Genomic DNA, 27,206 nt, shown 5'->3' with positions numbered 1-27,206 from the left:
TTATTTATTTATTTTTATTTTTGTTACATTTGTACCCCGCGCTTTCCCACTCATGGTAGGCTCAATGCAGTGGGCAATGGAGGGTTAAGTGACTTGCCCAAAGTCACAAGGAGCTGCCTGTGCCGGGAATCGAACTCAGTTCCTCAGGACCAAAGTCCACCACCCTAACCACTAGGCCACTCCTCCACTATTCAACTTAAATCCTGAAAAGGCCCCATATTCAGCAAAACGTTCGAGCAGCACTGGCAAAGATCGGGCCGGGGAGGTTAGGTGTACCAAGAGATCATCAGCAAAGGCCGATATTTTAAATGTAAATGCCCCCATGGCAACTCCCAAGATTCCAATGGGTCTAATGATAAGGCAAACAATAAGGGTGAAAAAGGACAACCCTGGCGAGTTCCCCGTTAATTGGAAAAGGTGATGAATAAAGACCATTCACCAGTACTATAGCTGTTGGAGCTCTATATAAGGTGCGTATTGCTCAAATAAAAGGTTCCGCAATACCATATTTATGCATCACCCCAAATAAGAACTCCCAACTGACCCTATCAAATGCTTTTTCAGCATTGAGGCTGATCAATAAGGAATCTTGTTGTATATTATGTACCTACTCCAAAGATGCAAGGATCTTCCTGATATTCTTAACTACTTGTCTCCCCTTAATGAATCCCACCTGAGGGTCCGCTATGACAGAAGGTAAGACCCCAGCCAACCTGTTTGCCAGTATCGCTGCAAATAATTTTGCCTCAGAACTAATTAAGGAAATAGGTCTATACGAGTCTGGGTGAACAGGGTCCTTTCACAGCTTAACCCATTAGTGCCCAATGTTCCCATAAAGCGAATGCTACATACCTGTAGAAGGTATTCTCCGAGGACAGCAGGCTGATTGTTCTCACTGATGGGTGACGTCCACGGCAGCCCCTCCAATCGGAAACTTCACTAGCAAAGGCCTTTGCTAGTCCTCGCGCGCCCATGCGCACCGCGCATGCGCGGCCGTCTTCCCGCCCGAACCGGCTCGTGTTCGTCAGTCCCATAAGTAGCAAACAAAGCAAGGGAAGACACAACTCCAAAGGGGAGGCGGGCGGGTTTGTGAGAACAATCAGCCTGCTGTCCTCGGAGAATACCTTCTACAGGTATGTAGCATTCGCTTTCTCCGAGGACAAGCAGGCTGCTTGTTCTCACTGATGGGGTATCCCTAGCCCCCAGGCTCACTCAAAACAACAACCATGGTCAATTGGGCCTCGCAACGGCGAGGACATAACTGAGATTGACCTAAAAAAATTTACCAACCAACTGAGAGTGCAGCCTGGAACAGAACAAACAGGGCCCTCGGGGGGGTGGAGTTGGATCCTAAAGCCCAAACAGGTTCTGAAGAACTGACTGCCCGAACCGACTGTCGCGTCAGGTATCCTGCTGCAGGCAGTAATGAGATGTGAATGTGTGGACAGATGACCACGTCGCAGCTTTGCAAATTTCTTCAATAGAGGCTGACTTCAAGTGGGCTACCGACGCTGCCATGGCTCTAACATTATGAGCCGTGACATGACCCTCAAGAGCCAGCCCAGCCTGGGCATAAGTGAAGGAAATGCAATCTGCTAGCCAATTGGATATGGTGCGTTTCCCCACAGCCACTCCCCTCCTGTTGGGATCAAAAGAAACAAACAATTGGGCGGACTGTCTGTTGGGCTGTGTCCGCTCCAGGTAGAAGGCCAATGCTCTCTTGCAGTCCAATGTGTGCCGCTGACGTTCAGCAGGGCAGGAATGAGGACGGGGAAAGAATGTTGGCAAGACAACTGACTGGTTCAGATGGAACTCCGACACAACCTTTGGCAAGAACTTAGGGTGAGTGCAGAGGACTACTCTGTTATGATGAAATTTGGTGTAAGGGGCCTGGGCTACCAGGGCCTGAAGCTCACTGACTCTACGAGCTGAAGTAACTGCCACCAAGAAAATGACCTTCCAGGTCAAGTACTTCAGATGGCAGGAATTCAGTGGCTCAAAAGGAGGTTTCATCAGCTGGGTGAGAACGACATTGAGATCCCATGACACTGTAGGAGGCTTGACAGGGGGCTTTGACAAAAGCAAACCTCTCATGAAGCGAACAACTAAAGGCTGTCCTGAGATCGGCTTACCTTCCACACGGTAATGGTATGCACTGATTGCACTAAGGTGAACCCTTACAGAGTTGGTCTTGAGACCAGACTCAGACAAGTGCAGAAGGTATTCAAGCAGGGTCTGTGTAGGACAAGAGCGAGGATCTAGGGCCTTGCTGTCACACCAGACGGCAAACCTCCTCCACAGAAAGAAGTAACTCCTCTTAGTGGAAACTTTCCTGGAAGCAAGCAAGATACGGGAGACACCCTCTGACAGACCCAAAGAGGCAAAGTCTACTCTCTCAACATCCAGGCCGTGAGAGCCAGGGACCGGAGGTTGGGATGCAGAATCGCCCCTTCGTCCTGCGTGATGAGGGTCGGAAAACACTCCAATCTCTACGGTTCTTCGGAGGACAACTCCAGAAGAAGAGGGAACCAGATCTGACGCAGCCAAAAAGAAGCAATCAGAATCATGGTGCCTCGGTCTTGCTTGAGTTTCAACAAAGTCTTCCCCACTAGAGGTATGGGAGGATAAGCATACAGCAGACCCTCCCCCCAGTCCAGGAGGAAGGCATCCGATGCCAGTCTGAAGCCTGGAACAGAACTGAGGGACTTTGTGGTTGGCTCGAGATGCGAAGAGATCTACCAAGGGGGTGCCCCACGCTTGGAAGATCTGGCGCACCACTCGGGAATTGAGCGACCATTCGTGAGGTTGCATAATCCTGCTCAACCTGTCGGCCAGACTGTTGTTTACGCCTGCCAGGTATGTGGCTTGGAGCACCATGCCGTGACGGCGAGCCCAGAGCCACATGCTGACGGCTTCCTGACACAGGGGGCGAGATCCGGTGCCCCCCTGCTTGTTGACGTAATACATGGCAACCTGGTTGCCTGTCTGAATTTGGATAATTTGGTGGGACAGCCGATCTCTGAAAGCCTTCAGAGCGTTCCAGATCGCTCGTAACTCCAGAAGATTGATCTGCAGACCGCGTTCCTGGAGGGACCAGCTTCCTTGGGTGTGAAGCCCCTCGACATGAGCTCCCCACCCCAGGAGAGACGCATCCGTGGTCAGCACTTTTTGTGGCTGAGGAATTTGGAAAGGACGTCCCAGAGTCAAATTGGACCAAATCGTCCACCAATACAGGGATTTGAGAAAACTCGTGGACAGGTGGATCACGTCTTCTAGATCCCCAGCAGCCTGAAACCACTGGGAAGCTAGGGTCCATTGGGCAGATCTCATGTGAAGGCGGGCCATGGGAGTCACATGGACTGTGGAGGCCATGTGGCCCAGCAATCTCAACATCTGCCGAGCTGTGATCTGCTGTGACGCTCGCACCCGCGAGACGAGGGACAACAAGTTGTTGGCTCTCGCCTCTGGGAGATAGGCGCGAGCCGTCCGAGAATCCAGCAGAGCTCCTATGAATTCGAGTTTCTGCACTGGGAGAAGATGGGACTTTGGATAATTTATCACAAACCCCAGTAGCTCCAGGAGGCGAATAGTCATCTGCATGGACTGCAGGGCTCCTGCCTCGGATGTGTTCTTCACCAGCCAATCGTCGAGATATGGGAACACGTGCACCCTCAGCCTGCGAAGTGCCGCTGCTACTACAGCCAAGCACTTTGTGAACACCCTGGGCGCAGAGGCGAGCCCAAAGGGTAGCACACAGTACTGGAAGTGCCGTGTGCCCAGCTGAAATCGCAGATACTGTCTGTGAGCTGGCAGTATCGGAATGTGCGTATAGGCGTCCTTCAAGTCCAGAGAGCATAGCCAATCGTTTTGCTGAATCATGGGTAGAAGGGTGCCCAGGGAAAGCATCCTGAACTTTTCTTTGACCAGATATTTGTTCAGGTCCCTTAGGTCTAGGATGGGACGCATCCCCCCTGTTTTCTTTTCCACAAGGAAGTACCTGGAATAGAATCCCAGCCCTTCTTGCCCGGATGGCACGGGCTCGACCGCATTGGCGCTGAGAAGGGCGGAGAGTTCCTCTGCAAGTACCTGCTTGTGCTGGAAGCTGTAGGATTGAGCTCCCGGAGGACAATTTGGAGGTTTTGAAGCCAAATTGAGGGTGTACCCGTGCCGGACTATTTGAAGAACCCACTGATCGGAGGTTATGAGAGGCCACCTTTGGTGAAAAGCTTTTAACCTCCCCCCGACTGGTAGGTCGCCCGGCACTGATACTTGGATGTCGGCTATGCTCTGCTGGAGCCAGTCAAAAGTTCGTCTCTTGCTTTTGCTGGGGAGCCGATGGGCCTTGCTGAGGCGCACGCTGCTGACGAGAGCGAGCGCGCTGGGGCTTAGCCTCGGCCGCAGGCTGTCGAGAAGGAGGATTGTACCTACGCTTGCCAGAAGAGTAGGGAACAGTCTTCCTTCCCCCGAAAAATCTTCTACCTGTAGAGGTAGATGCTGAAGGCTGCCGGCGGGAGAACTTGTCGAATGCGGTGTCCCGCTGGTGGAGCTGCTCTACCACCTGTTCGACTTTCTCTCCAAAAATATTATCCGCACGGCAAGGCGAGTCCGCAATCCGCTGCTGGATTCTATTCTCCAGGTCGGAGGCACGCAGCCATGAGAGTCTGCACATCACCACACCTTGAGCAGCGGCCCTGGACACAACATCAAAGGTGTCATACACCCCTCTGGCCAGGAATTTTCTGCACGCCTTCAGCTGCCTGACCACCTCCTGAAAAGGCTTGGCTTGCTCAGGGGGGAGCGCATCCACCAAGCCCGCCAACTGCCGCACATTGTTCCGCATGTGTATGCTCGTGTAGAGCTGGTAGGACTGAATTTTGGCCACGAGCATAGAAGAATGGTAGGCCTTCCTCCCAAAGGAGTCTAAGGTTCTAGAGTCCTTGCCCGGGGGCGCCGAAGCATGCTCCCTAGAACTCTTAGCCTTCTTTAGGGCCAAATCCACAACTCCAGAGTCATGAGGCAACTGTGTGCGCATCAGCTCTGGGTCCCCATGGATCCGGTACTGGGACTCGATCTTCTTGGGAATGTGGGGATTAGTTAGAGGCTTGGTCCAGTTCGCCAGCAATGTCTTTTTTAGGACATGGTGCATGGGTACAGTGGACGCTTCCTTAGGTGGAGAAGGATAGTCCAGGAGCTCAAACATTTCAGCCCTGGGCTCGTCCTCCACAACCACCGGGAAGGGGATGGCCGTAGACATCTCCCGGACAAAGGAAGCAAAAGACAGACTCTCGGGGGGAGAAAGCTGTCTCTCAGGAGAGGGAGTGGGATCGGAAGGAAGACCCTCAGACTCCTCGTCAGAGAAATATCTGATGTCTCCTTCGTCTTCCCACGAGGCCTCACCCTCGGTGTCAGACACAAGTTCACGGACCTGTGTCTGCAACCGTGCCCGACTCGACTCTGTGGAGCCACGTCCACGATGGGGGCGTCGAGAGGTAGACTCCCTCGCCCGCATCGGCGAAGCTCCCTCCGCCGACGTAGTCGGGGAGCCCTCCTGGGAGGCGACGGCAGCCGGTACCGCAGGCGGCACCGACGCCGGAGACCTCACCCCGGGCGATGGACCAGCCGGCGCCACGCTCGACGGTACCGGTGGCGCAAGCACCGCCGGTACCGGAGGGGTAGGGCGCAACAGCTCTCCCAGAATCTCCGGGAGGACGGCCCGGAGGCTCTCGTTCAGAGCGGCTGCAGAGAAAGGCATGGAGGTCGATGCAGGCGTCGACGTCAGAACCTGTTCCGGGCGTGGAGGCTGTTCCGGGCTGTCCAGAGTGGAGCGCATCGACACCTCCTGAACAGAGGGTGAGCGGTCCTCTCGGTGCCGACGCCTACTGGGTGCCGACTCCCTCGGCGACCCAGAGCTCTCGGTGCCGACACGGGAAGGAGACCGATGACAATGCTTCTTCGACTTCTTGGAACGAAGCATGTCACCGGAGCTTCCCGGCACCGATGAGGAGGACGTAGAATCCAGCTGTCGCTTCCTCGGGGCCGAGGCCGAAGGAGGTCGGTCTCGGGGGGGCTGTACCGCAGGAGCCCTCAGGGTAGGGGGAGACCCACCCGAAGGCTCACCGCCACCAGCAGGGGAATGGACAGCCCTCACCTGCACTCCAGATGAAGCACCACCGTCCGACAACATCAGCAGACGAGGTCCCGGTACCACCGACGTCAACGCAGCTGTCCGATGTCTCAGCGCCGATGCAGAGGGCCGATGCCTCGATGCACTCGATGCACTGGCGGCCGAGGATGAAGGTCTGGACGCTGAAGACGTCGATGCACTCGATACCCCCGGTGCCGATGTCGACGAAGAGCCCGAGAACAAAACGTTCCACTGGGCCAATCTCGCTACCTGAATCCGCTTTTGTAAAAGGGAACACAGACTACAGGCCTGCGGGCGGTGCCCAGCCCCCAAGCACTGAAGACATGACGCGTGCCTGTCAGTGAGCGAAATGACCCGGGCGCACTGGGTGCACTTCTTGAAGCCGCTGGGAGACTTCGATGTCATGGGCGGAAAAATCAGGCCGGCGAGATCAAAAGTCGAAATGGCGGAAAAGGCACCACAAAAACAAGGGGAAGAAAACTTCGACCCGAGGCCTAAAAGCGGCCTACCCCGACGACGAAAAAAAACTTACCGGGGCGAAAAAGCTGGAAATATCGGGGGAAAAGAGACCGAAGAGTCCCTTTCCACACACAGAATGTTTTTTTTTTTTAACACGAAGAGAACGCGCGAGGTCGACTTTGCGGGGCACGACACGGCGAAAACACGACCGTACCGAGCGCGGACAAAAGAAGACTGACGAACACGAGCCGGTTCGGCCGGGAAGACGGCCGCGCATGCGCGCTGCACATGAGCGCGCAAGGACTAGCAAAGGCCTTTGCTAGTGAAGTTTCCGATTGGAGGGGCTGCCGTGGACGTCACCCATCAGTGAGAACAAGCAGCCTGCTTGTCCTCGGAGAATAAGCCATTAGGAAACATCAGGCACTAATGGGTTAAGGAAGACCATAATATCTGCCATTTGTAAGGATGAAGGCAAATTACGGTTTTCTATACAGGCATTAAAGAAGGCCGAAAGCAGTAGTTTAAGGTCTGCTATTAAGAGTTTATAAAACTCCGTTCTGTATCCATCCAGGTCCACTGCTTCGTAAAGTGCACTACTCCCTACCACCAGGTGTATTTCTTCAGGGTCTATAGGCCTGTGTAGAGTTGCCATTTGTGTCTCTGAAAGTTTCAGATCTAAGCTGTCTAAATAGGCAGTAGGATCCAAGGTAACGTTAGGATCTGCCTCATACTGTTGGGTATATTAGCTAAGAAAGATCTGTAGTATGTCTGAGTCATTGTGTATCACCCGTCCCGAGGCCTGATGAAGTGAGAGAACCCTCTGCATACCCTGCTTTCATCGTACCAAGTGGGCCAGGAGCCGGCCAGTTTTATAAAGTTGATACTTAAAATAAAAGGCCGATTTCCCAGCCCTTTGGTGCAATATTTTGGGATTAGCGGAAACGTATTTAGATGGATTAAGGGCTTTCTATCATGTAGATCATATAGGGTGAAACTGAATTCAATTATATCATCCTCATGGAAAGCAGTCTGTGGAGTCCGTCAAGGTTCACCACTATCACCAACATTCTTTAATATTATGATGATTCCATTGGCTAATTCTCTATCCAACCTAGGTTTAAATCCTTTTATTTATGCTGACGATGTGACAATCTATATACCTTTTAGTCAGGACTTGACTGAAATTACCAATTTAAATAGGATAGGCTTGAGTACTATGGACGAGTGGGCTAACTCATTTCAACTAAAACTGAACACTGAGAAGATGCAGCGAAGGGCGACTAAAATGATAGCGGGGATGGGACGACTTCCCTATGAAGAAAGACTAAGGAGGCTAGGGCTATTCAGCTTGGAGAAGAGACGGCTGAGGGGAGACATGATAGAGGTATATAAAATAATGAGTGGAGTGGAACAGGTGGATGTGAAGCATCTGTTCACGCTTTCCAAAAATACTAGGACTAGGGGGCATGCGATTAAACTACAGTGTAGTAAATTTAAAACAAATCGGAGAAAATGTTTCTTCACCCAACGTGTAATTAAACTCGAATTCATTGCCGGAAAATGTGGTGAAGGCGGTTAGCTTAGCAGAGTTTAAAAAGGGGTTGGACGGTTTCCTAAAGGACAAGTCCATAAACCGCTACTAAACTGACTTGGAAAAATCCAAAATCCCAGGAATAACATGTAAAGAATGTTTGTACGTTTGGGATGCTTGCCAGGTGCCCTTGGCCTGGATTGGCCGCTGTCGTGGACAAGATGCTGGGCTCGATGGACCCTTCCTTCAAAGGAACTCAGCTATGGAATGCATTGCCTAAACTCTTAAAATCAACTCAGAATCATCTAAACTTCAGGAAATTATTGAAGACCACCCTGTTCAAGAAGGCGCACCATCCAGACGTTACTTAGTTTCTTTCTTTTCTATTCAGCAAAATTTATGGACCCTAATGCTTTTCCATTATCTTTTATTATCTTTGCTGTCTTAAACAATACGTTTACGATTAATTTTTTTTTTACTATGACATTGTTTAATGATATTATATTGAACTGTAGCCTACCCATGTTATTGTGTAAGCCACATTGAGCCTGCAACTAGTGGGAAAATGTGGGGTATAAATGTATTAAATAAATAAATAATATTCATTAAGAACTTTCTAACTAGCAAAGAGCTAGGACGTTGGAGTTGCCCTGTAAGCTCTACGCATCTGTATCAGGTTATGTCCCAACCGAAGGATATCGTGATCCCTACGTTTCTTCTTTGCACAGCTATAGGCAATTATCTCTCCCCGCAAAACAGCCTTGGCCGTTTCCCCATATAAAATAGGGTCATGACTGTGTTCCCGATTATGAAATTTATAATCCACCCACTTCTCCATGGTAAAGTTCAAAAAGGTCTGATCATGATATAATTCTAATGGGAACATCCACTTTCTATGTAAAGGCTGAGTACCGGGCAGTAGGAATTCCACAAATATGGTTGCATGATCCGAAATTACTGTTGGATGTATGTCAGAAGTTTGACCTTTAGAGAAACTCTCTTTGTCAATCAAAAGGTAATCAATACGTGCTTGTGTTTGATGTGCTAAATAGTAATTCAACAAATATGGTTGCATGATCCGAAATTACTGTTGGATGTACAGTGGTGGAAATAAGTATTTGATCCCTTGCTGATTTTGTAAGTTTGCCCACTGACAAAGACATGAGCAGCCCAAAATTGAAGGGTAGGTTATTGGTAACAGTGAGAGATAGCACATCACAAATTAAATCCGGAAAATCACATTGTGGAAAGTATATGAATTTATTTGCATTCTGCAGAGGGAAATAAGTATTTGATCCCCCACCAACCAGTAAGAGATCTGGCCCCTACAGACCGGGTAGATGCTCCAAATCAACTCGTTACCTGCATGACAGACAGCTGTCGGCAATGGTCACCTGTATGAAAGACACCTGTCCACAGACTCAGTGAATCAGTCAGACTCTAACCTCTACAAAATGGCCAAGAGCAAGGAGCTGTCTAAGGATGTCAGGGACAAGATCATACACCTGCACAAGGCTGGAATGGGCTACAAAACCATCAGTAAGACGCTGGGCGAGAAGGAGACAACTGTTGGTGCCATAGTAAGAAAATGGAAGAAGTACAAAATGACTGTCAATCGACAAAGATCTGGGGCTCCACGCAAAATCTCACCTCGTGGGGTATCCTTGATCATGAGGAAGGTTAGAAATCAGCCTACAACTACAAGGGGGGAACTTGTCAATGATCTCAAGGCAGCTGGGACCACTGTCACCACGAAAACCATTGGTAACACATTACGACATAACGGATTGCAATCCTGCAGTGCCCGCAAGGTCCCCCTGCTCCGGAAGGCACATGTGACGGCCCGTCTGAAGTTTGCCAGTGAACACCTGGATGATGCCGAGAGTGATTGGGAGAAGGTGCTGTGGTCAGATGAGACAAAAATTGAGCTCTTTGGCATGAACTCAACTCGCCGTGTTTGGAGGAAGAGAAATGCTGCCTATGACCCAAAGAACACCGTCCCCACTGTCAAGCATGGAGGTGGAAATGTTATGTTTTGGGGGTGTTTCTCTGCTAAGGGCACAGGACTACTTCACCGCATCAATGGGAGAATGGATGGGGCCATGTACCGTACAATTCTGAGTGACAACCTCCTTCCCTCCGCCAGGGCCTTAAAAATGGGTCGTGGCTGGGTCTTCCAGCACGACAATGACCCAAAACATACAGCCAAGGCAACAAAGGAGTGGCTCAGGAAGAAGCACATTAGGGTCATGGAGTGGCCTAGCCAGTCACCAGACCTTAATCCCATTGAAAACTTATGGAGGGAGCTGAAGCTGCGAGTTGCCAAGCGACAGCCCAGAACTCTTAATGATTTAGAGATGATCTGCAAAGAGGAGTGGACCAAAATTCCTCCTGACATGTGTGCAAACCTCATCATCAACTACAGAAGACGTCTGACCGCTGTGCTTGCCAACAAGGGTTTTGCCACCAAGTATTAGGTCTTGTTTGCCAGAGGGATTAAATACTTATTTCCCTCTGCAGAATGCAAATAAATTCATATACTTTCCACAATGTGATTTTCCGGATTTAATTTGTGATGTGCTATCTCTCACTGTTACCAATAACCTACCCTTCAATTATGGGCTGCTCATGTCTTTGTCAGTGGGCAAACTTACAAAATCAGCAAGGGATCAAATACTTATTTCCACCACTGTATGTCAGATGTTTGAACTTTAGATAAACTCTCTTTGTCAATCAAAAGGTAATCAATACGTGTTTGCGTTTAAAATGCTAAATAGTAGTAGTAGTAGTAATGTGCCCTAGATAAATGGGTGAAATCTCGAACCTGCGGATGGAGCACCCACCGTACGTCCACCACACCTAAGGTTTCACACAGTAAAAGTATCCCCCCTTGGTATAATCAATTCGAGCTCTATGTGGGTTATGTGTTTTGTCAAGGTCTGGGTCAGCTACCACATTAAAATCCCCTCCTATTACAATAAGAGAGTGAGAATTAGGTTGTATTCTAAATAACACTTCACTATATATATATTAGGAGCATAGATGATACCCAAAAGGAAGGGGACTCCATCTACTATCACTTGAGCAATGATGTAGCGACCCTCTGGGTCTATATAAACCTGTTGCTTCACCACTTGTAAGGATTTGTGAAATAATATTATCATTCCTGCTTTTTTCCCCAAGGCTGGGCCCTCCACCATGTCACCAACCCACCAAGTCTGTAGTTTCTTATGTTCTAACGAAGTTAAATGGGTTTCTTGAAGCATGGCTACAGACGCTTCCCTATTCTTTAGATTATGTAGCATTTTCTTTCTTTTAATGGGGGAGGTAATACCGCCCACATTCCATGAATAAATGTTTAAACCCAGTACTAAATTCTAGAATAAATGCTCAACTGATATTGGAAATATTTCATCACATATGGTAGATACTGTTCCAGCTCCAGCATTCCCCAAAAGTGCCCATTCCTCAAGAGTTGCAACGAATAGCTACTGAAACATTGTGAAACAATACAGGTATCAAGCCACCCCCCCAAATCCCTTTCCACCTCAGTTAGAACCCCACCCTCCCCCCTCAGTCCGATCCCTCCCCCACCCCAAACATTCCCCCAACCCCGTAACATTGATCCTCCCATAACACAAGGGGAGTGTCTCATACAGTCACTCCTACCCCCCCCCCTCACATGTTCAAGCAATGAATAATACAATCAGCAGCCCCCCCCCCCCAAAAAAAAAAAAAAAAATCCCACAAATACATAGGTCTTGGAACAGTAGCAATATAAGTATCCAAAAGTAAGAATAAAATATGCAATATCTGAGCCAGCCCAATAAATCTGAACTTTCAGGCAGATCGTAGTTCAACAAGCACATACCGGCATTAAGGCAAACAGAGAATAGTGTGCTCTTCATAAGTAAGATGACGGCCCTTACGAACATCTAAAATCTGCTGCTTATGATGAAAATTCGAACTTTTAAATATTACCACTCTCGGCCGACTGGAAGTTGATCTGACCGTCCCACCCGGTGTGCTGCTCCATAAAGAAGTGCTTCAGAAGGTCATTAAGTTGTAAAGCCTGAAGAAGTCATGTTTCCAGAAAGTTCAGAAGATCTGTATCAGCCAAGAACTCCAGTAAGCCAACCAACCGTAAGTTATTCTGTCGACTACGATTCTCCAAATTGTCAAGCTAAGATTCCAGATCTGTCACTTTCTGTTCCAATTTCGTCTGTGCTGCCGCCAGAGTCGAAGTACAGTCTTCCAAATTCGATGTGCGCTGCAGACTAGAGTCCAACTCCAGGCACGTGCTATCTAAGCTCAAACCGCAAACGAGACAGTGCCGCCAAAACTAGATTAAGATCCCACAGAGGAAAAATTTCCCGAGTGGGCAGGGCGGAGGAACCGGAGTCTTTATTCCACTTATGCCTTCTTTGGAAAAAACGGGAGCGCTGCACCAGGGCTGCCTTACCGGCCCGGAAGCAAAAAAAAAAAATCTCTGCCTCGACCTAGGTAACACACCGTACCGTGACCCTACACTCTTGGCCTATCTTCCAGAAGTCTGGGAACTTTACTTTCCCCCAGACTGCGAACTAGAGTTGCACGGGGACAGAAATCTTACCCATCCCCGCTGGAATCTTACCCATCCCCGCTGGAATCTTACCCATCCCAACCCGTCCCCACAAGAATTTAACCCATCCCCGTAAGAATTTAATGGTACATAAAAGAAAATTCCAGTCAGCTCCCTCAGTCTCTCTCTGGATTTGAGCCACAGCACTGTAGGCATGGAAGGAATGGAAGTTGGAACACTCTGGTGCGCACATGTAAGACTTGTCTCCGATTCACTTGCACTGTGTGCTGAGAGGTTAACACATGCATGCGCCAGTAGGTCAGGTGACATCTGATTCTCGTGCCTGTGTCAGAGCTGAGGTCTGTGCACCAGCCTGGTAGCAAAGAGGATTAACAGTAACATAGTAAGTGACAGCAAATAGACCTGAACGGTCCATCCACTCTGCCAAAAGTCACACTCATGATCAGTTCATCATCAATGAGTGTGATATTATATACTTGATTATGGTCTTTCTTTCGTGTTTCTGGAACAAAGACCACAGAAGTCTATCTGGCCCTATCCTTATGTTCCAACTACTGGAGTTGCCGTTGAAGCCCACTCCAGTCTATTCGTCTTCTCATTTGTGGGACACAGACCGTAAAAGTCTGTCCAGCACAGTCCTCATATTCCAGCCACTGAAGTTGCTATCTAAGCCCTTTCCAGCCCATCCTAAACCAGATTGCAATGTATGAGACACAGACCATACAAGTCTGCCAGGTATCAGCCCTAGTTCATCACAGCCAGAGTCGCCATCTAAGCGTCACTTGACACATCCACACACATGCAGCCATTTAAGGTTAGGTTTTATATAACTTCCATTTTCTAATTAGAGATCCTCTGTGTTCATCCCATGCCTTTTTGAATTCCGTCATCATCTGTGACTCTACCACCTCCTTAATGGAAGACTTTCCACATTTGTGCTGTTAAAGCAAGGAAGAAGAAGAGGAGGAGAAGACAGCACTCAAAGAAATTGGTATTCGGTAGATGAGAGGCTGGTGCAGGTGCAGCTTACACTTCTACATGAAGACCGCAGAACTGCTTCCATCCCCGCGGGAACCCCACAGGAGCTCCCTCCGTCCCAGCGGGAACCCTGTAGAGCTGCTTCCATCCCCGTGGGAACCCCGTTCCCGTGCAGCTCTCTACTGCGAACCAACTTTTCTAGGTCATTGCCAAACAAGAGAGAGTATCTAAAGGGAAACTTACTGAGCTTTGACTTAGAGGCAGCATCCGCTGTCTGACCTTTGAGCCACAGAGACTTCCTAGCAGCCACCCCAAGGGTCATAGACTTGACCGAGGCCCTCAACAGATCATACAAAGCATCCGCAAGAAATGCAGAGCCCATCTCCAGATTCACAACCTCGGCATCAACGGCTGCCAGATCATCTGATGACCGATCCAAAATTCTTTCGGACCATCTCAAGCAAGCCCTAGCTACAAGGGAACCACAAATGGCTGCCTGCACTGCCAAGGCAGACACATCGAAGCTACTCTTCAGTAACGCCTCCAAACGGCGATCCTGAACATCCTTCAAAGCTGTGCCTCCATCCCCTGGCACCGTTTTACGATTGGTGACTGCCAAAACCACTGCATCTACCACAGGTGGCCCTAGAAGAGTTCTATCTGCTTCTGGGACCAGATAAAGCCTCACCATCGACTTGGCCGGTCTAAACACTGAGTCGCGAGCATCCCACTGCACCTGTATAATGTCTCTGATATCCTGGTGCATGTGAAAGGTTTTACCCGGTTTATGGACGCCTTTCAATAAGAGGTCCACCTTGTGCAGGGCTTCTGGCACCGTAGTGTCATCCTTATCAAAGCAAAAAGTCGAGGATACCTGAGAGATTAATTCTTGGAGGTCCTCCTTATGGAAAATGCGTAATACCGAGGGATCCTCACCAGGAACAAGATGGTCTGCCCCCGAATCCATCTGAGAAGATTCTTCCTCCGCTTAATGTCCCTGAGTGCTCCAAAGAGGGCACTTCTAGATCGGGATCAGAATCAGAGCCAGCTTCTAAATTCCAAGACCTCCGAGGTCTCTTAGATGGTAACAACTGCCCATCCCCCAAACTACTTCTAGGCTGAGAACTGGACTTCTGAGGAAGAAAAGCCTGATACATCTGCATGACAAATTCTGGGGAGAACCCCCCCCCCCTCAGAACCAGCAGGCAGGAGAGAAAGATCAGAAGAATGAGCCTGCCCTATAGCTGGGGCTTGAGCAGAAAGCTGTTCTGTAACCTCTTGAGGAGGGAGCTAACATGGCGGACGTTCCCACCAAAACCGGCGCTAGACACGTTCTTGTTGACAGAAGGCTCCGAGCCTGCTTAAACCGCCACGGGAGGGGAGACGTGATCAGCGGCGCCCTTGATCGCAGTACAAAATTTACATTTTCTGTTTCCCCCAACACCGCGGCGCTGGCATACAGAGCAGCGCCGCAGCTTCTCCACCATGCCGGTGTACAGACTGTGCCACGAGTGTTCTCCAGCTAACCTCCAACATGAAAATAAATAATTATTTCCCCCGCCGCCGGTGAACTAGTGCTGTGCAATCAGAGGGTGTGCACCGCCAGAACCACAAGAGAAGGCAGGAGGAAACAAAAGGGAGAGCCGAATTGCCAGAGCACAGCTGCTTTTTATTTTTTTTTTAAACGAGGCTGCCTCTCCTCTGAATCAAAGCTCTCTTCCCTTGAAAAGGTCAAGTTAGTGCTAGCCCTTAATTGTCCCACAAAAACGTGGAGGGCTAGGGAGGGGGGGGGGGGGAGGGACCTGGACACCCAGGTGTAACACCCCTGAGGCTAAAAAGAGACCCCCTTGGACCTCTGCCTCACTGAACCAAGCTTAAAGAACCAGTGTACAGAAGGAAGAAAAACCTAACTACTTCTTTCTTTTTTTTAATAATAAATATATAAGCAATAATTGAGAGACTGAAAAGGGCTCACCACCTTCCACCTGCTTGAGACCGAGGATACTGGATCTCTCTAGTCAGGGCAAGGGCTCTTATTGGCTCTCTCTTATGAGTCAGAATTCTCAGTCTCAACCTGCTGGAAGGCGTACACAACCCATCAGTCACTCGCTGGGTCAGTCCGGAGGGACACTAAGGAAGAAATAGTTTTTCAAACCTGCTGAAGGAGATCAGATTATAACGAGGAAGATCCTATTAAGTCTACACCAAAAACAGATTTACCAGTACTTCCCTTCTAAGAGAGACAAACAAGAGCAGTTTCTGGATCTGTTCTAACCTGCAGCTTAAACAATCACACAAGAGTTCTTGAAAATTATATTTTGTAAGGACTGTATGTGCTGTCCTTGTGCAAAGGGGGTCACGTTCACTAAACATCAACACTTTTCTAAGAAATTTACTGATGGTCTGAGACAATGTCTAACAATGTCTAAGTCGACAGATTAACAATAAGATTTCTGTTTGCCTGTACAGCTCCTTTAATTCCCAGGTAACTTTTGTTCAGAGTATTGTACTGAATATTATCTGTACAATGAAAACAATACGTGAAGCTCAGAATGTGGCTCTTCTTTAGCTCACGTCAGATAATTTTATATTAGCACTAATTTCTACAACACTACCAGACTTGCGCACATAAAGACATGCGAGACAATCCCTTTTTGACAGAGTTTACAATCTATTCATGACAAATAGGACAAATTAGGGACTTATTATGGGAATACCACATGAGTATTTTGTTAAATTGATAACACTGACTACTGAATGAACCGGTTTAAGTTTGTTTTAAAGTTGTGCTATGGAGCACATGAGCAAGTAAAAATTGTTAAACTGTACTTGAGATGATTATAAAAGTAATCTAAGCCAGTCTGCTAGAACAATATGAGTGCTAAGAATCCCCTTACAAGAACCCTAGTTTAATTCCCCACTCAGATAATTGCGCTTTCCAAGCTGGCTGAGACTGGCAGTACCATAGAGGTAGCTTTAGCAGCCTCTGGGGGAATGAATCTCAGTCATGACATCTAGCAGGAATCTAGCAGGAAGGGATTATCTACTATAATAATTTGCTCCTTCAATGTTTGAATGTGTCTCACTGGGATCGTAACCTCTCCTGACGTCACTGGCCCGCACTAGAACCCTGCTTGCTTGACATCAGGAGATGTTACTACTCTTAGCAGGGAGGCGGGAAGCGCGCGAGTACAATAACGGCAGTGACAACTGGACGGCACCGGCAAACAAGAACACAGAGGTGAACGGCGGCGGACAACGGCGAGCAACAACAGCGGGAGTCGCTTCAGAGAATAGAACAGCAGTGGCCAAAACAGTTAACCCACAAACTGGAACTCCCTCCCTTTGAATTTTAAAACTTAACTTCACTTACCAAATCGGGTTGATGGCGGCCGGCAGCAGCGGTAAAAGGCGTGCAGGCTCGGCCCTTCACTCTCTCTCAGCTCTGGTCCTGCCCTTGCAGAAACAGGAAATGAGGGCGGGACCAGAGCTGAGAGAGAGTGAAGGGCCGAGCCTGCACGCCTTTTACCGCTGCTGACGGCCGCCATCACCCCGACTTGGTAAGTGAACATGACTTCTAAAATTCGGAGGGAGGGGTGCTGGAACTGTAAGGGAGGGAGGGGGGAAGGGAGGACGACAACCCTGGAACTGGGAGGGAGGGAGGGGGACCCTGGAACTGGGAGGGGTGGACCCAGAAACTCGGAGGGAGGGATGACCCCGGAACTCTAGGGGGGGGGGGGGACGACCCTGGAATTCAGAGGGAGGGAGGGGGGACGACCTTGGAACTCGGAGGGAGGGACGACCCTGGAACTCGGAGGGAGGGAGGGGGGAGGACGACCCGGGAACTCAGGAGGGAGGGGGGATGACCCTGGAACTGGAAGGGAGGGAGGGGGGGACGACCCTGGAACTGGAAGGGAGGGGGGGGGCGCCCACTCTCAATCTACACACACACACTCTCTCTATCACGGACACACTCGCACCCAGTCTCTCACTCACTCTCTCTCATACACAAACACTCGCACATTCACTCTCTCTCACACAGTCACTCTCACACACACTCCGAGGAAAACCTTGCTAGCGCCCGTTTAGCTATTTGGTAATGAAAGTTTATAACTCTGGATCCCAGCCTTGGTTCCAAAACTGAACTGAGTTCAATTCCTACTTCAGGCACAGGCAGCTCCTTGTGACTCTGGGCAAGTCACTTAACCCTCCATTGCCCCATGTAAGCCGCATTGAGCCTGCCATGAGTGGGAAAGTGCGGGGTACAAATGTAACAAAAAAAAATAGTTGAAAGGAAAAGAAAGAAACTGCCAGGCACCCCCCCCCCACACACACAAACACAAAAAACCTCAACCCCCCCCCTCTAAAAATCCAATTATACAGTACTTTTATACACCAGCAACCTGAGGTCTCACTAGTGGTATGCAAACTCAATGCATCGCTCCTACTTCTCCTAATACAAATTAAGATTGGTGAGAGCACAAAATAGTACTCCAAGTATAAACAGGATATATACAGAAACATCCTCCAATTCACATCCTTCCCCCCCTCCCCCAGAATCTTAAGCACACAAAACCACAATCATAAGCTAGTCAGTACATATACAAAGCAGCCAACAGCCCATAAGTGACTACTTACCTTTGATGAGCAAAGGTAAGTATGAAAGAGGCTATGAGCCAAAAGAAGATCCTTCAAAGAATGGAAAAAAGATCAGAATGAAGAAAATAAGAAAACAAAAAAAATTGGCAAGTTAGATTCAATGCACTGATATAGAAGCCTAAAAGAGAATATGAAGAGAAACTTGCCACAGAAGCAAACATAAAACTTTTTCAGGTACATTAGAAGCAAATCCATGAGACCATTAGATCATCAAGGAGCAAAAGGGAGGACAAGGCCATAGTGGAGAGACTGAATGAATTCTTTGCTTGAGTTTTTATGGAAGAAGATTTAAGAGATCTACCTGTACCAGAAATGGTTTTCAAGGATGACGATGCAGAGAAATAAATTTTTTGTGAACCTGGAATTAGAGTAATAAAACAAAGGACTGGATGGGTATGAACTCCAGAGTACTGAAAGAACGCAAACATAAAATTACTGATTTGCAGTTGGTGATCTGTAATCTGTTAGAACTGTCCATAGTACCTGAAGATTGAAGGGCAGCCAATATAACACTTATTTTTAAAAAGGGTTCCAGTGGATATCTGAGAAATTACAGAACAGTAAGGCTGACTTCAGTGCTTGGAAAAATAGAGAAAATTATTATAAACAATAAAATTACTGAACACAGACAAACATGGTTTAATGGGACAATCTCAGCATGGTTACAGCCAAGGGAAGTCATGCCTCACCAATCTGCTTCATTTCTTTGAAGGTGTGAATGAACATGTGAATAAAGGTGAGCCAGTTGATGTAGTGTATCTAGATTTTCAGAAAGTTTTTGACAAAGTCCCTTAAAAAGAGACAGGAGGCAATGTTCTGTTGTGGATTAGAAACTGGTTAATGGATAGAAAACCGAGGGTAGGGTTGAATTGCCAATTTTCTCAGTAGAGGATCTGTACTGGGACCAGAACTATTTAACATATTTATAAATGATCTGGAAATCGAAACAAGTGAGGTGATTAAATTTGCAGATGGCTCAAAACTACTTAAAGTTGTTAAAACACATGTGGACTGTGAAAAATTGCAAGAAGACCTTAGGAAATCTGAAGACTGGGCATCCAAATAGCAGATGAAGTTTAATGTGGACATATGCAAAGTGATGCATATTGGGAAGAATAATTCAAATCGTAATTAATTGATGCTAGGGTCCACCTTAGGAGTCAGCATCTAGGTGCCATCACAGACAATACGCTGAAATCTTCTGCTCAGAGAGTGGTGACAGCTAAAAAAAGCAAACAGGATACAATGAATTATTAGGCAAGGGATGCAAAATAAGATGAAGCATATTATAATTCCTCTGTATCATTCCATGATGCAACTTCACCTTAAGTACTGCATGCAATTCTGTTCACCATTATCACAAAAAGATATAGTGGAATTAGAAAAGATTCAAAGAAGGGCGATCAAATTGATAACGGGGATGGAACTCCTCTCATATAAGGGAAGTTTTAAAAGTTAAGGGCTCTTCAGCTTGGAAAAGAGAAGGCTGAAGGGGGATATGATAGAGGTCTACAAACTCCTGAGTGGTGCAGAACGAATAAAAGTGAATCAATATTTTACTCTTTTAAATAGTACAAAGACAAGGGGGCACTCAATGAAGTTTCATGGTAATACTTTAAAAACAAATAGAAGAAAATATTTTTTCACTCAACGAATAGTTAAGTTCTGGAACTCGTTGCCAGAGGATGTGATTACAGCAGTTAGCATATCTGGGATTAAAATAGGTTTGGACAAATTTCTGGAGGATAAGTCCATAGTCTGTTATTGAGATAGACATGGAGGGATGCCACTGCTTGCCTTAGGATCAGCAGCATTGAATCTTGCTACTATTTGGGATTCTGCCAGGTTCTTGTGACCTGGATTGGCCACTGTTGGAAGCAGGATGCTGGGATAGATGGACCACTGGTCTGACCCAGTATGGGTAATCTTATGATGTGTATTCCTGGTAAAGAGAATTGTGAGTAATCATGTTTTAGTACTGTGCGCGGATTGTTATTCTATAGAGCAGTATAAAATCTGTAAAATGGTTCTTGGTAAGAATTATAGATGGCTATGGGAGTTAAGGAGGAAAACAAAACACCTTTGGTTCCAAGTAACTTGAAAATGAAATTATAAAGCAGTTTTTGATCTCTAAATGGTTTATAGCCACTGGTAAATGATCAGTGCTGTGTATGCTTTGTATCACTATACAAATAATCAATATGATGCTCACACCCCCCCATTTTTTTAGGGTCACCGATATCATACGCTGTTTACCTTTTACATTTGGAGCCAAAGTGTGATATAGAAACCAGACACAAGCCTTTGGCCCAGAGGTGCTCAAGACTCTACAGACATTTGAATCAATGTCTGGAAGCCAGAAGGATAGCTGAAGTGTCTGGCATTTTTCAGAATTTAAACTTCTACATGCAGTTTTCCAATCCTTTCCCTTCAAGAATGAGCTAGCCCTGTCTGCTCCTAGTGTCACCACTGGCGTAGACTGTGGGTATGATCCAGCTACTGGGAAAGCACTTGGAAAAGGGGCGCAGAAAGGCACCTCTAGTCAAGAGAAGGGAGGGACTAGGTGTGCCCCAAGAATTGGGTTGAGACACATCTATAAGTCTCATCCCTCTGGCCTTCGATCTCGCTTTTTAGGCAATCAACACTTGACATCTTTGATTTTTACCAGAAGCAATGGAGTATGAAAACGACCTGCACTGATTCTCAGCCCACTGCTCTAACCACGAACATCTCTCCAGTCGAAGATTGCTTGAGAAGGTTCCAGGCTCGCTCACAACCTGCTACTGCCACCATAACTAGACACAGCTGTTTTTCCCATGCTACTTCTGGAGAGATGACAGTGGAGGAGTCTCAAGGGGCAGCAAAGAGTATATGAGACTACTGAGGGGATGAAGCTGAGAGGGAGGGTCCATGGTAGGGGCTCATGAATATGTTTGGCTAGAGCCCAACACAGTGTTTATCTGAACTTGCCTTTCTACATGACAACTTTAGTACAGTTCTCCAGGAGGAAGAAATACATCTTGGATTACCAGATTTGCAGAAACAGGAGAATGGAAAAACATGAGCTTTGCTACCATATGACCTACTAAGCAGGTAAAAGAAAATTACTGACTAGCCAATAGACCATTTCTGGGGAAAGACAGGAAAAAGGTCAAGTTGCTGTAACTCTCAAATTTCATAACAAGTTGTAAGTGCCTATACCAGTACTCTGCAGGAGATCTGGGCTCATGTTTGGAGCCTGGTTCCTGCTCAAAGAGTGTTTGCATCACCTTGGAGAAGGAAGTCTCTGTTTTAGCACAACAGCAACACTTAGTGACCACAGTGGGAACATGAATTATCACATTCCAGAAGGAGCCATTGCTCACTATTGCATTAGCTGTGCTAGATGGGAGATAAGTATAGAATGGGGAAATCCTCTTGGTAACTGAATGAAAGTTCATGGTGCCAACGTCCAATAATGGCCAGTTCCAAATGAAAAAAAGAGACAATAGGAAACTGCTGGCACCATTAACCAGTTAGTATCTCATTAATGATCTCTTATTTGCATTGATTAGCATAAGGAACTACTTAGGGGGTTTAGACAGTTTTGTTCTTTAAACTCACCTTGTCTTTACAAGGCCGCTGACAGTTCTGGGCAGCGCACACTGCATTCTCATCATCAGACTCTTCTGCCCCTGACCAGTCATACTTGGACGGGATATCGAGTACTTTTTTCTCTCTCTTCTTCTCGTTGTTCTCTCTAGCCAGCTCTGCTTTTGCAGCTGCCGCTGCTGCCTTCTCCTTCTTCTTCTTCTTTTCCTCGTCTTTGGCTAGCTTCTTGGCAAGTTTGTTGAGCTCTTTTGTTTTGTCCACATTCAACTTCAGCTTCTTCTTTTTGGGTTTGTCCAGCTTCTTCAGCTCCTTGGATTTTTGCTTTCCTTCTCCAAAAAGATGTTCTGCTTTTTCGAGCTTCCGCTTCCGTTTCTTCTCAGAAGATTCCTTTGTTTTAATTTTCAGTGGCTTTTCCTCCAAGCTATCATCCTTCATGAACAGAATTAGAACAGTGTTACAAATAATACATACATTTCTACAAACCAATTACACTGGAACACCCCCCTTCATGTGTTTATCTCCCCACAGCAATTACAAACCTCTCTCCTGCTTCCGTACCCCTACCCACCCAAACCGAACCTCTAGCAAGATAACAGCAACAGGGATGTACAGGGATGTATTCTGGCAGTAAGTTTGGAGACTTCCTTCTGAAAGTGAAATGCCCTAAGTTGAGGCTCATTGGTGGTTGTGTTAACAGAAGTTTTCAAAGGCATGTATTTATCAGGAAAGAATAATCATTTATTTATAAGCTTAATTCTTCAAAAAGTTTTAAAAACACCTGGCTCACACATTTTGTATACAGCAGCTAGGAAAGCTCTTAATCTACAAACATATTTTCAATATATACATCTAGTAAAGAGATAGTCATCTAACATAACTGTGTCCCCTAAATTTCCAAAATGGGGTCTAAACTGATCAACACCACTCCAGTGAAGAAGCTAGTGCCATAGATTTCCCACGTGGTAAGAAATGTCCATGAGTGTTCACTTCTCTACAGGCCACAACAGATCATAAAGGCCATACAAGTAAGATTCACGCCCTTTCTGGACTTACTTTTTCTTTAAAGATGAAAAATAACACAAATTCATAACTATGCAAAACCCAAGAACAAATGAAATCAAGAAACAAAAACAATACAGGTCAGATATTCCACAGTGAAAAAGGAGTTTAAGCAGTCAGAGTCAGCATCCCTTAAAGGAGTTGCATTCACACACTCAGATCACATATATAGACATCATGCAATGTCACCACAAATGAAGTTCTTGCCTCAATCACAACAGGAAGTCCTGTGTTGTCAGTGCACAAAAGCCTAGCTTATGGAACCTACTGTGCTTCTGTAGCAAAGCTACAATGCACTAGTTTCAAAAAGGAGAGAAGCCCAATTTTATCAATATCAAATACAAGTTCATCCCAGTTTCAAAGAACTGATGTGATCTATAATTAATTCTAATACTAATCCAAAATCAGTCCAATGGACAAAAAAAAAGGCTCAAGAATATTAACTTCAAAATAAGAGCACCAACATTTCAAAAACATCAGCCATTTGGATGTAAAGAAAGATCACTTATGTGCAATGAGGTTGGAGAACCTCAATGCTATATGCCCCCAGTTCACTACTTGTGCCACATTTCTGAAAGACTACTTAAAGATGAACAATACTCCTAAGTGTACAGAAATAGTACTATTATAATGACAACTGTTTTGAATATCTTTTCCAGGGGATAATTGCAAACAGCTGCAGTTTAATCACAGGACAGACTGTAGGACCTGGAGCACAGCAGCTGGCTAAAAACAGATATATAGCCCCATGATGAACTGCAACTAAGTTAAATGCAATAGGATTTTATTTACAACTAAAAATGTGTCATGGTTGTGGCCGTGCCCTTATGCCCAGACCTACAGTTTCTCTGTATCTAGCTCTGTGACCTCTCCAGTCTGCCTTTTTCCTGCTGTTGTTCTTCCTGTTAGCCAAGCCTCGCTTTGGTGTCCCTGCTTCTGCTTCATTTCCTACTTGTAACATCATCAGCCTACTCCTTTATAAGGACCCAGGGAGATTTCCTGCGTTGCCTTTGCAACAGGTCTATTTTCCCTTTTCTTGTTGACCTGTTCTTGTTATTTGATTCTGAGGGAACTGGTGGGCTTGTTAGCCGTGCCTCTGGGCACAGCCCTGAGCTTGTGTGTGGTTTTGGTTTGAACTTGCATGGATTATTTGCCTGTTATCTTTGCTTCCAAGCAAAGCCCTGTTCTGTTGCTCTGTGTGTGGTTCTGGTTTGAACCCATATGGATTACTTGCCTGTTAGCTTTGCTTCTAAGCAAAGCTCAGTTCTGTTTTTCTGTGTGTGTGGTTCTGGTTTGAACCTGGATGGATTACTTCCTTGTTAACTAGGCTCTCCAGCATAGCCTGTTCCGTTTCCCTTGTTAACATTCACTGTTCAGAGAGCCGGTTGTTGCCAGCTGCTTTCCTTAATTACTTTGCTTCCATGCAGCTGTGTCTGCTCTGTCTGCCTTCCCTTTCCCTACCCTGCTGTGTGTGCTGGCTGAGTTCTGGTAAGAACATTGTTTGTTTTTACTTTTGTTTGCTTTAAACCTTTGACTGCAGTGTTTGTTATTTAGCTCTTGTAAGCCCTCTTCTTTCTGACTTGTGTATTAGAAGCTGCCATTCCCTTTAGCATGCTCTGTCTGCTGTCTTTGTTTCCTGGTTCTTTTGAGCATTGCTCCTTATCTGATTTGTGTATGTAAAGGCAGCCTTCCCTTTTTGCTTGCTTTTCCCTTTGTCTCTAGTGTCTGTTATTTGACTCTGTGGCACTACCTTGTGTATTCCTGAGTGGCTTCCCTTTATCCTTGAGTGCAGGGTGGCACAGACTTGTGTATTCCTATGAGTGGCTTCCCTGTATCCTTGAGTCAGCCTTGTGAATTCCTATGAGTGGCTTCCCTTTATCCTTGAGTGCCGTCTGAAACAGCTGTGAGTGTTCCTATGAGTGGCTTCACTTTATCCTTGAGTGCCTGCTGGCACACCCTTTAGTATTCGTTTGAGTGGCTTCTCTCTTCCCTGAGTGCTGTATGGTAACATCTTAGAGTGTTCCTATGAGTGGCCTTCCCTTTTCCATGAGTGCTGTGTGGCACAGCCATGAATGTTCCTTTGTATGGCCGTGTGACCCTGTCTTGAGTTTTCCCTGTGTGCTTTCTGTTTGAGTCCTCTCTGTGAGGTTTCTGTTGAGTGGGTTGCTCTTTTGTTTAGCCATGACTACTAGCGCAGCCCTGAGTGGTCTCTCTGTGTTGCATGAGTGGGCTTTTCTTTTGTTTAGTTGTGTCTACTAGCACCACCCTGACCGTTGTCTCTGTTTGGTTTGTTTGAGTTGGTTGCTCTTTTGTTTAGCCATGACTAATAGCGCAGCCCTGAGCAGTCTTTTTGTGGGGCACGAGTGGGCTGTTCTTTCATTTAGCTGTGTCTACTAGCTCAGCCTTGAGCTACCTCTCTGTGTGATTTCTGTTTTTGGTTAGGATTATTTGTTTATAGCTGTGGTTCTAAGCACAGCTCTGTGTTGCCTGTGTGGTTTTCTTATCTTTTACTTGTGGTTTCTACCATGTGAGTCTAAGTGGGTTTGTCCTTTCCTCTTCAGTTTCTTTGTACCTATTTGTTGTCAGGTTCTCAGGTTCAGAGCCCGCGGGGCCGGGCTCTGGAGCAAACATGAGCCCTTGGGCTGCTGACGAGGAGCGACAGCAGCAGGCAAAACCCACCAACCAACGCTGGGCAAGCACACCAGCACCGGCAGGGACTGCAGGCACCGCCCACTGAGCCGGAACACACGGACTGGAATCCCCCGGACTGGAGGACACAGGGCTGGAATTCTCTGGACTGGGGGTCACTGGACTGGAATCCCCCGGACTGGATAACACTGGACTGGAGCACACTGGACTGGTCCGTACAGTTTCACCTGCACTTAGCCACTGTCCCCCAAGGGTTGAGCCCCTGGGTTCGAATGGTCGGCAGGACTTACCGGATACCGGATGACACAGGGACCAGGACTAGAACAAGCTGAAGCAGGAGTGCTCCAGGTACTCAACTAACTGAAGTGCTCCTAAATCTTAAACTGACAAACCCAAGCCCTATCCTACCAGGGGTGCTCCTAAGCCCTGCACAACAAAGGGACTTCCTAAGCCCTAAACTAACAGGAGCTCCTAAGCCCTGCTCAACAAAGGGACTTCCTAAGCCCTAAACTAACAGAGCAGGGAACTAAACACAAAGCTAACACAGGTGCTACTAAGCACCAAGCTACAAGCAGTGCTCTACAACTCTAAACTAACTAAGGTGCTCCCCTTGCACCAAACAACAAGAAGTGCTCCTAGCACTAAAAGGGACACCGGGGAGCCTCAAGGGAAAAACAAGGAAGAAAAAACACAAAACTAGCAAAAGTGCTTCCTAAACACCAAGCTACAGCTGTGCCCCACAGCACTAAACTAACCAAGCACTAAACCTACAGAAGTGCTAGTAACAGAAACTAACAGGGGAGCAGGGGAGCCACAAGGAAACAAGCAGGGAAGCTAAACACGAATCAAAGTGCACACTGCACTAACACTAACCTGGACCTTTAGCAAAAGCAAGCAGGGAAACTAGACACAAAGTCAGAAGTGCACACTGCACCACCCTACCTCAAGCAAATGCAACCGTTGCAAAGGCCCTGAAGGGAAGAACACCATTTCCTTATCAAGGCCCTCCCAGATGATGTCACACTCCCTAGAGCCAGGCAGATAGCACACTGAAACCCCGAGAGGCCCAACCCACACCAATGCAGAACCGTGAATCTCTTGAAGCCAGTACACTCAAAGAGAGGTAGAGCTAACTCAGTCCACACACACAGCTGTAGTAAAGTGAAACAATTAGAGTCATGCTGCTGGAAGCTGCCAGCATAGAGAGAGAGAGAGAGCTAGCTCAGAAAGGACAGACAAAAGAAACAGAAGCCAGATAAGAAGCTGACCCCCAGGAAAAAGGTAAGTATGAGAGGTATTCTGACCACGATCATAACATTTGTAGGGTCTTTTTACCCCTTGTCTGTGGCTCTGTTTAGTGCAGTGTGTGTGCACTGCTTGAGTAGTACTTGCTCAAGAGATTTCGTTGTTTCTTTTCCCTTCCCTCTGGTATGAGTGGGTTCCAGTTCGGCCTTGCGGCCCCGTATGCTTGGACTCTGTTATGGGTGGGTTCCAGTTTGGCCTTCTGGCCCATATGAGTGTCCTTCCTTTGTTCCTGGTTCCTGCTTTTGTTA

General features: G+C 47.1%; 1 protein-coding gene across 2 annotated transcripts in view; it reads right to left on the bottom strand.

The window, feature by feature from the left end:
* Positions 1 to 27,206, bottom strand: part of KDM5A (lysine demethylase 5A) — a 461,230-nt gene that overhangs the window by 13,857 nt on the left and 420,167 nt on the right. For both annotated transcript variants that reach the window (XM_030214276.1, XM_030214277.1), the window contains one exon: positions 21,958 to 22,374. In XM_030214276.1, coding sequence (XP_030070136.1) covers positions 21,958 to 22,374 — 417 coding nt within the window. The remainder of the gene's footprint in view (positions 1 to 21,957; positions 22,375 to 27,206) is intronic.

This window comes from Microcaecilia unicolor, chromosome 9 (assembly GCF_901765095.1).
Source record: "Microcaecilia unicolor chromosome 9, aMicUni1.1, whole genome shotgun sequence".
Lineage (NCBI taxonomy): Eukaryota > Metazoa > Chordata > Amphibia > Gymnophiona > Siphonopidae > Microcaecilia > Microcaecilia unicolor.
This window is presented reverse-complemented; position numbering and strand designations above follow the sequence as displayed.